The following is a 9,709-nucleotide window of genomic DNA, read 5'->3' as shown; positions in this document are numbered from 1 at the left end:
GCACCCGCAAAAGGCTGCTGGTTGCGTGCGTGTCCTGGTGAACTTTCACCCCAAGTCACTGAAGTCTCCAGTATTTTCCATTTTTCATTTCCCATGAAACAGAAACCGAAGCTGAGAAGGCAGTCACTTGACTGGCGCGTGGTCTTCAGTTGTAAACAAAACAACACACAGGCACACACATCCTAACAACAAGTGTAGTATATGATGATTGTAATTAAATAAAATATGAATTATATATAGTGTGTACAATGTATATTGTACATCAATTCAATTACAGAGTGTCGAGTGTGTGAGATTAGGAGACGATTTCAAAATAAATCATTAACCGCATTACAATCATTTCGATCAATTAATCATTGACCAAAAAAAAAAAAAATGAAAAAATAATAATTGAAAACAAATTTTATTCACTATAGCCTCTATAGACTTCTTCATATATAGTCTCTGTGGCTATCTGGTGGGATTATATTATACAGTGACATGAATTCTGGTGACACTGCATCTACAACTCGCCCCCGTGTGCGGGGCAAGTATTATCTTCACCTCCGATCTTGTCATTTCGAAATCCACACACATATTGTTTATAAAAAAAAAAAATTCATTATGATTATGCGAATCTCAAGATTGTAAACAATTTACAACAAATAGTCGCAATAACAATTATAATTAATAATGATTAGAATGGCAACTCTTCGTCGGTGGATGGAACTGATAGAATTTTTTCGATTCATTCAAAGGAGCACAAGGGTATCTCTCTGGCGGAGTGACCCGGTTTCAATCTCCCCTATCATTTCTACAAAAATATAAAAAAAAAAAAATATTCATATATGTGTAAATTTCAATATTTCCCACGTGGCTATTAATCAGTCCTATAATCAGATCAAGGAAGTCAAAACTGGGTTCAAATATAAATTATTTTTCATTTTTTTTTGGGAATCTTTTTCGATTATTTCTAATAAGGAACTTATCATCACTTCATTTTTAAGGAATACTTCATTTCAAGCCTTTGAATTTAGAAAAATATATTTTCGATATAATTCTAACCTGGTTTCTGAATTTGTTTTTTAGTGTGAGTGTGATCTTGATGGGCGTCCATGGTCCTTAACCAGAGCCGGTTGTTAGCTGTGCTGCTTCAGAGTGTTGATCCGAAAAGTTCTGCGGCATCCTGGACATTTGAGAATTTTGTTGCAGCTCTTTTCCGGGATTCGATGACCAAAATGGGGATTGTTGCGTTTCGATGCCACAGTTTGAAATGGATGGGATGAACTTTGATTTTGATGTTTTGGTTTCTTCTATGGATAGTTGGTTGGATAGCACGGTGATTGGGTTAAGTCCTGTCAGTTAATACTTTCTTGTAGTTGGGGTTGCATCGGTTGGGTTTCTAGCTTTTCTGGTGGGTATCGATCGTTTCGTTTCTGCCGGGATTGGGGTTGATGGACTAGATTGGTCTAAGAGTCGCGTGGCGGAGCTGGAGCCGGAACCGGAGCTGGAGCCGGGGCCGCGGCCGGGGTCAGTGCACCTCCTTCAGATACCTGAGGGTCTGAGGGTCCATAACGCGGTGCGTTACCATCTCTGTAGATTGCCATGGTCATGTGGCGCTCCATGAACCCGGCCACGAAAACTGATGCCTGCACTTCCGCGGGGGGAGGCACTTCAGGCAGATACACCGGACCCCGGAAAAGATCATTTTCTCCAATACCGCCGATAGGTCCAACTACCTGGCAAACTCCAAACGGTCCACAAGCACCGTCAGGGGTGCAAGACACCGGCGAGGACGAGGCCAGGGCCAAGATCTGGGCTTCCAACAGCTTCTTTTGCATTTCAAGGGCCTCCAGGCCGAGCCATAGCAATGGCTGGGTTACATACTCCTCCATGCCGACATGGGGCAGGGTGTGGGGCGAACGGCGACGCGGTTGTGTGCCGTTATTGATCGAAGCACCGTTTTGCTGTCCATTGTTGTTGTTGTTATTAACGTTGACTCTGGCACCCCCAGAAAAACTTAGATCTCCGGGGTTATCTAGATATTGAAAGGATACATTAAAGGATTGGGATATCGATATGATCTCACTTTGGAACTGCATGTTGGGCATGTTATTATTTGTTGAATTAGTGGCACCACCGGCTATATTGGAAAAAAAAAAAAAATAAATATTTCAGTTAAGCAGTCAGTTAAATTTGAAAGCTGATGAGAACGTTATGAGATTTCGTATTTGAATGATGATTCTATATAATGGAATAACTGAAACTATATTAAAAGGTTACTACATTTTGAATTATGTTCTCTAAGAAACGGTAGATGCTTTTTCCAACACTTCCTTTGTTCATCCCACAACTTTCCGTTAACTAACACTGTCGAACACTAACTAACACTGGTTCCCAAATAATGGCGTTCTTGGGTAAAAACACGTGTTTTTCTTAAAGAACTTTGTATATTTTTAGAAATTTGATTGAATTTTACTTTTAAATACTTAATATATTATTTTTTAATTATAATACCATACCGTTCTTTGATGAATTTCTTCTTCTTGAACAAAACAATAATCTTTTCAGCAAAAGAAAAAACTTTTTCGTTTTTTTGGCGCCAAAATGGAACATTGTTGTGTTTTTTTTTTGTTGTGAATAGAAAACAGAGCTAGATATAGAGCTATACTACAAACTATATATGTATGTATGCTTTTTTTGACATTTAAAAATGAAATGAATAAATGCCTTTTAAATTCAAAATATGACTTATTTTTCAAAAAAACTATGATCTTATGAACTAAACTTGTACTCACCTCTGGCCCGGTTGTTGAGGGAAATTAGTCGTTGTCGGACATCGCGTCTCTCTTCTAGCAAGTTGGCTATCTGCTGTGGTGTCAGTTGAAATGGCTGCGGCGGTGGCGGCGGCGACTGATGGTAGCGATGTGGTCGTCCAAACATTTGCTGTTCACGCAGCGCCACCTCCACCTGATACTCCGTGTGACCCATCATGAACGAATGATGATGAAGGATCTGTGCGTGCCAAAGTGCGAGTTCGATCGCCTGTCCCCGGGTCATTGGATAATGCATGTGTATAAACACTGGTTGTGGGTGATACATGTAGTATTGTTGGCGTTGTTGAATAAAATTCAGATGTGGTTGAAGATGTGTATGAATATATTGGTATTGGAGGGCGTGAGCGATGTGCGGGACGCCCTCAGGAGTGCGTAGATCGTAGATGTGTCGATGGGGAAACGGCTGGTGGTTGTGGGCATGTGTTGGATGTTGGTTCTGTTCGATGATGCTCGGAACCACGAATAGAAGCGGAACCAGCTCACCGTGACGAGGACAGTGCTGGGGATGGATTCCACCGGGGTGCTGGTGAGGTCCCACGTGCTGATGATTATGTCCACCGTGCTGACCAACATGCTGGTGCTGATGTCCACCGTGCTGACCAACCTGCTGGTGCTGCTGTCCACCGTGCTGATGCTGCTGTCCACCGTGCTGGTGCTGTTGTCCACCGAGCTGATGCTGTTGTCCACCGTGCTGGTTCTGGTGTCCACCATGATGGATATGCTGCCCGAAAGGGGGATGACCATGAGGGCAGGGTTGCCCGCCATGTGAATGACCACCATTCTGGTGTTGCTGCACGCCGTTCGGATTCGCGCCAAAAAGCGCGTGTGAGTGTCCGTGTGAGTGCACATGTGGTGGTACGACAGCAATGGCGGGCCGACGCTGATTTGGCTGCGATGGCTGCGCCACGTGCGAATTGTTCGACTGCATCGTTGTGTGTGTGCTTTTTTGCTGATCGAGTTCTTCGTTTTCTTGTGTGTTCGTGTTCGTGCTATCCGTGTGTTGTGTGTGTGGTGTGTGTTGTTTCTGTGTGTTGTTCTGAAGCTCACGGGCAATAATTTGTATCTGCTGTTGAGCGAGAGAAAGTTCCTCACTAGGGCTACTTAGTAGATCGATCTTGTTACTGGGATTTGGGTTTAATTCGTGGAAAAGTTTTTCCAACTGTAAAATTTCATCAGACTTTTCTGTCTCAGGGGCTGTACTCATGGTTTTTTTGCATTCTAGTGTTGCGCTTTTTTTCCAGGAAATGGCGTCGTCCCAGAAGTTTCTAGAAACGCGACCAATTGATCCACTTTTTCAACAAAAAAAAACTAAGAAAAAACAACAACACCACTAAAAAAAAAGCCTAACCATGTGCTTTTGTGTGGCGGGATGACGCCGGGTATGTCTTGGTATGGGTAATTGCACTTACCTTGATCAAACCTCAATGATTTTCAGCTTTTCTTTACTTTTCACTGTTTTATTCACTGGTTGTTTTTCCACTTTTCATAGAATCAAAGAAATTTTAACTATCTTATGCGAAAAAAAAAGATCAAAAATGGAAGACGCTCCGAAATGTTCGACGCGTCGCTGAAGAAGACTTTTTAAAGGTAACTTTGAAAGTTGCCAGAAAGTTTTTCGCTTTGAATTTATACCGCGCGGCATTAAACCACACTGTGCCGGTTTGTGTATCGGAAACAGTGTTGATTTACGTTTTATCGATACTGAGTTTTTACCGCACTTTTAAGTTAATTATAATACCTTAATTTAATACAATTCTAATTATAACTAATTCTTTATATTTTTTTATAGAGAATATACTTTCTCAAAGCTTTAAACTTGCTTTAAAAACTAAAAAAAGTCGAACCGGTAATAATATCGATAGCTTAAAAGTTATCGTTGGAAAAGCCCGTGTGTGGCCTCAGTGTGACCAAGCGCAGTGCGCACGAAAATACATTCCCCAGTAAAACCGATAGTTTTGCAAAAAAAAAAAAGATAAGATTGATAATTCGATATAAATAAATACGACATGCGTACAAGTGCGTGCCAGAGTGTTTGTGTGTGAGTTTGTTAGCTGGAAAGCGAGGGAAAAACTAACATTCTGGGGAAGTAAACTGAGAAACCAGGTAAACTAAACCCAATCCAATCGATTGAGGGCTCACATAAAGACGGGATCAATCGCCTGGGCCAGTGGGGGACGTCATGCGGCCGCCGCAGGAAAGCGAAAGTGGTTGTGGGTGGCTCGCCAGAAAACTCTAAAAACGCAAGCGCAAAAAACAAAAAAAAAAAACCCAACAGCAGCAGCAGCCCCAACACAGGAGCGGAGGAGGAGAAGAAAAGAACGAGAAGAAAGGAACGAAACGAAAAAAAAAATCGGGCAAGCAACAAGAAGAAGGAGAGAAGGATATTTTTCAGGTCATGGTCGATTAGCTGGCATCGTAGTTGTATCCTTGGATCATCATGTCTAGCGAAGCCTCAACGGAGAGCGACAGCGAGCTGTGCGATCCTTTGGCCGAGGAGCTGCACAACGTCCAGCTGGTGAAGCATGTGACCCGGGAGAACATCGATGCTTTAAATGCGAAATTCGCCAATCTGCAGGAGCCGCCGGCCATGTACTTAACGGGTGAGTTTTTTTTTTTTTGGTTTTTTTTGTGATTTTCTTTGGTGGAGCTTTCAAGGATAATCCATATTTTTCAATGACCTTGCCGGTCGGTAGGGTTCTTGGAGTTTTCTTTTAAAGTTTTTCACTTTTTAGCTTTATAATTGCTTTGTTTTTATTTTAAAGTTTAAAAATTAATTAAATAATTATTAACTAATTAGACTCCTCAGTGACTAAGAGTCCTTGAAAGCTTAAACCCTGAAAGATTCTCAAAAACTGAATAATATCCTTAAAAAATACTTACAGAATACCAGGAGCTAACGTCCAAGCTCCACGAACTGGAGGCCAAGGAGCATGAACTGATGGAGCAGCTGAACACGCTGCAGAAGCAGGAGGAGGATGTATCCACCGCCAGCGAGCAGCAGCAGCAGCAGTTGCACCAACAGCTGCAGCAGCGAATGCGTGACCAGCCGCACTATCAGAACCAAACCCAGATCCTCCAGCAGCAACGGCAGCTGGCTCGGGTGCAGGGCAGCGATCTGACCGACAGTTTGGGTGGATCCAATTCGAATCCGGGCAGCCAGTGCGGTACTCTGACTCGCCAGCCCAAGATCCTGTTGCGCGCCCATCTGCCCAATCAGCAGCGCACCTCCGTGGAGGTGGTGGCCGGGGTGCGGCTGTGTGATGCCCTGATGAAGGCACTGAAGCTGCGCCAGCTCACGCCGGACATGTGCGAGGTGAGTACCTCGCATAGCGGACGACATATCATACCCTGGAACACGGACATCGGTACGCTGCACGTGGAGGAGATATTTGTGCGGCTGGTGGACAAGTTCCCCATACGCACCCACATCAATCATCAGTTCCTGCGGAAGACATTCTTCTCGCTGGTCTTCTGCGAGGGCTGTCGGCGGCTGCTCTTCACGGGCTTCTACTGCAGCCAGTGCAACTTTAGGTTCCATCAGCGGTGCGCCGGTCGAGTGCCGATGCTGTGCCAGCCCTTCCCCATGGACAGCTACTATCAACTGATGCTGGCCGAGAATCAGGACAACGGGATCGGATTGAATGGACGCGGCACAGCGGTGCGATTCAACGTGAGTAGCCGCAGTCGGAGTCGACGGTGCAGCAGCAGCGGCAGCAGCAGCAGCTGTTCTAAACCACCATCCTCATCCTCCGCCTCCAACCATCGACAGGGTCGCCCGCCGCGCATCAGCCAGGACGATCGCTCCAATTCGGCGCCGAACGTGTGCATCAACAACATCCGATCGGTGACCAGCGAGGTGCAGCGCAGCCTCATCATGCAGGCCAGGCCCCCGTTGCCGGTTAGTTGACTGATACTCTGGCCATTCCAGTACCCATCCGGACTCATGGATTCTGTATCCTCCTTCCACTCCATTTCCCTCTGGCTTATCTTCTCTTTCAAGCAGCATCCCGGCACGGATCACTCCAACTCGACGCAGGCCTCGCCCACCAGCACCCTGAAGCACAATCGTCCCCGGGCCCGTTCCGCCGACGAGAGTAACAAGAATCTGCTCCTCCGGGACACCAAGAGCTCCGAGGAGAACTGGGTGAGTATAAACCTTGAAATCCTTCTGGAAGATCCTTCCTCTTCAACCACATGAATCCATATTGCTGTTTGCAGAACATCAAGGCTGAGGAGATACTTATTGGGCCTCGCATCGGCTCGGGATCCTTCGGGACTGTGTACCGCGCCCACTGGCACGGCCCTGTAGCCGTGAAGACGCTCAACGTGAAGACACCGAGCCCAGCCCAGCTGCAGGCCTTCAAGAACGAGGTGGCCATGCTGAAGAAGACGCGCCACTGCAACATCCTGCTCTTCATGGGCTGCGTCTCCCAGCCCTCGCTGGCCATTGTCACCCAGTGGTGCGAGGGCAGCAGCCTCTACAAGCACGTCCATGTCAGTGAGACGAAGTTCAAGCTGAATACGCTGATCGACATTGGCCGGCAGGTGGCCCAGGGCATGGATTATCTGCATGCCAAGAACATCATACACAGGTGAGGCATCCATCCACAGCCAGTTGAGTCCCCAATCCAATCAGAATTTCCGTTCCGCAGAGACCTCAAGTCCAACAACATCTTCTTGCACGAGGATCTGTCGGTGAAGATCGGTGATTTCGGTCTGGCCACTGCGAAGACTCGATGGTCGGGCGAGAAACAGGCCAACCAGCCGACGGGCAGTATTCTGTGGATGGCTCCCGAGGTGATCCGTATGCAGGAACAGAATCCCTACTCCTTCCAGTCCGATGTGTACGCCTTCGGGATCGTGATGTACGAACTGTTGGCGGAGACGCTGCCCTACGGTCATATCAGCAACAAGGATCAGATACTGTTCATGGTCGGGCGGGGTCTCCTCCGGCCAGATATGAGCCAGGTGCGTTCCGATGCGCCGCAGGCATTGAAACGTCTGGCCGAGGACTGCATCAAGTATACGCCAAAGGATCGTCCGCTATTCCGGCCGCTCCTCAACATGCTGGAGAATATGCTGCGAACGTTGCCGAAAATCCATCGCAGCGCCAGTGAACCGAACCTGACGCAGTCGCAGCTGCAGAACGATGACTTTCTGTACCTGCCCAGTCCGAAGACGCCGGTGAACTTTAATAATTTCCAGTTCTTCGGCAGTGCCGGAAATATTTAAATCATATATATATATACATATATATATATAGACCCGATTCCCGGCCAAGCTGTACCTGTACTTGTATAGTCCTGCACAGCCAATATCTATCCAACGTGATCTACCTATCCTTGTAGGATTTTTATGCCTGCACACTATATAGATATATAATATATATAAATGGTACTTTTTTTTTTTTTTTTTTTGTGTGTCCCCCTCTCCCCTTCCCCCTCTCTGTATATAAGCAATTTGTGAGTGAGACACTGAAGGGGCCAGTCAGTCAGAAAGAGAGAGCTGCTACGGCTGGTGGCTGGCTTCCAGGTGGCGACCGACAATTTGCTGCTTTCCTTGGAACTGACAAAGTGCATTTCTGTTACGACAAACAAACAAACAAAAAAAAAAGAAAAAGAAAAGAAACTCTAAACTATAAACTGTAAAGCTGTAAACTAAACTGCAACGCCCATGTGTACATAAATGCATCATATAACTTATAAAATGTTAGGCGAAAAAACTACTGAAACTAAACTAAAAAACTAAAACTAAACTAGCTGATCGCAATTACATTAAAACACATTATACTTATACTACAGAAGCTCACGATCGTTTCTTTACAAGACACGGGCCTCTTATTTATTAAAAAATAAACATAACAGGAAGGCAGAACCATGGTTCTAAACATATCGACTGGCAATGGCCAGGACCTTGGTGTAGTCGGCACCCTTGGCCTGGGTCTTCTCCTTGAGAATGGAGCGCAGAATCGTCGGTATGGGCACATGGATGCGTGTGCCCAGGGGCGAGCCATTGTCGTCTATTAGCACCAGATTGTTGCTATCGAACTTGGGCTGTTTCGGTTTCTGTTTCTGCTTCAGGCCCACGAGGATGCCCTTCTTCATCTGGCCCTTGATGGCCACCAGCACCTTGTCGCCGATATAGCCCACGCCGCGCTTATTGTACACATGAATGCAGCGAGGCGGTCGTCCCTCGGCCATCGCCCGCTTGCCCAGGTCACTGTTGTCCACCACACGGAGGCGGGCCAGTTTCCGGATCTCGCAGCATGCCGGTGTCGTATGGATGAGTTGTTGCTGCTGCTGGGTGGCCTGTTGCTTCAGCAACAGCTGGCCAAGAGTCTTCAGGTTCCGTAGCGCCATCATGAGGTGTGTTTTTTGGGCGCCTTAGCTTTAAGTTTAATTCATTTAATCAGAAACACAACAAATTATACAATTTCTTGGCAGGTAGGGGTGGGCGAAGAAAACGATGGAGTTATCGATAGCAGCGATAGGTTTTTAACAGAGGCGAGTTAACAGAAATAGGTTTTTATTCCAAAATGAGATTAATAATAAGAAACTATTTAAGAAAATTAATAAAACTTACTCTTTTTAGTTGTTTTCTTTTGGTTTTTCTAGTTTTTAATGAAAATTAGAGCCTGGGTTAGCGGCTTTTTATTGGTTTTGGTTAACATAAAGTTAACAGAGTACCAGGGCTGCAGGCTACTGGAATACAGCCCGCCAAGTATTTAAATAATACGTTTAATTGTTTAAATATAAAATGAAGATGTTTTTGAAGAGTATTTTTTAAGTCTTTGACTTTCATAAGATCTTAAAAATGATAAAAACCCTGTCTGTAAGCCTTTTATTTAATTTAAAAGCTAACCATCATTAAAAAGTCTTTAATAAATGAAAAAC

At 45.3% G+C, this 9,709-nt stretch overlaps 3 protein-coding genes across 8 annotated transcripts; 1 reads left to right on the top strand and 2 right to left on the bottom strand.

Moving 5' to 3' along the window:
* Nucleotides 1-986: 986 nt before the first annotated feature.
* Nucleotides 987-3,945, bottom strand: LOC108124107 (transcription factor mef2A-like). Of its 5 annotated transcripts, XM_070279468.1 has the most exons (4): nt 3,300-3,944; nt 2,778-3,062; nt 2,069-2,122; nt 988-2,017 (listed from the first exon to the last, which is right to left on the bottom strand). In XM_070279468.1, the coding sequence occupies exons 1-4, from the start codon at nt 3,742-3,744 to the stop codon at nt 1,449-1,451; spliced, it is 1,353 nt and encodes a 450-aa protein (XP_070135569.1). In that variant the 5' UTR covers nt 3,745-3,944; the 3' UTR covers nt 988-1,448. The 5 variants fall into 5 exon arrangements, with proteins under 5 accessions (XP_070135562.1, XP_070135569.1, XP_070135563.1 ...); XM_070279461.1 differs by having other exon boundaries at nt 987-2,017; nt 2,778-3,945; XM_070279462.1 differs by having other exon boundaries at nt 989-2,005; nt 2,778-3,940.
* An 833-nt stretch (nt 3,946-4,778) lies between these two features.
* On the top strand, nt 4,779-8,619 carry Raf (Raf oncogene). 2 transcript variants are annotated; one of them, XM_017239626.3, is made up of 6 exons: nt 4,781-5,416; nt 5,699-6,486; nt 6,586-6,714; nt 6,820-6,960; nt 7,035-7,408; nt 7,469-8,619. In XM_017239626.3, the coding sequence occupies exons 1-6, from the start codon at nt 5,254-5,256 to the stop codon at nt 8,046-8,048; spliced, it is 2,175 nt and encodes a 724-aa protein (XP_017095115.1). In that variant the 5' UTR covers nt 4,781-5,253; the 3' UTR covers nt 8,049-8,619. The 2 variants fall into 2 exon arrangements, with proteins under 2 accessions (XP_017095114.1, XP_017095115.1); XM_017239625.3 differs by having other exon boundaries at nt 4,779-5,416; nt 5,699-6,714.
* Nucleotides 8,607-9,285, bottom strand: mRpL14 (mitochondrial ribosomal protein L14). The gene has a single exon (XM_017239627.3). The coding sequence runs from the start codon at nt 9,176-9,178 to the stop codon at nt 8,699-8,701; it is 480 nt and encodes a 159-aa protein (XP_017095116.2). The 5' UTR covers nt 9,179-9,285; the 3' UTR covers nt 8,607-8,698.
* Nucleotides 9,286-9,709: the final 424 nt, after the last annotated feature.

The sequence above is a fragment of the Drosophila bipectinata genome, chromosome XL, assembly GCF_030179905.1.
Source record: "Drosophila bipectinata strain 14024-0381.07 chromosome XL, DbipHiC1v2, whole genome shotgun sequence".
In the NCBI taxonomy this organism is placed as follows: domain Eukaryota; kingdom Metazoa; phylum Arthropoda; class Insecta; order Diptera; family Drosophilidae; genus Drosophila; species Drosophila bipectinata.
The sequence above is the reverse complement of the archived record's forward strand: the minus strand, read 5'-3'. Positions and strand labels throughout refer to the sequence as shown.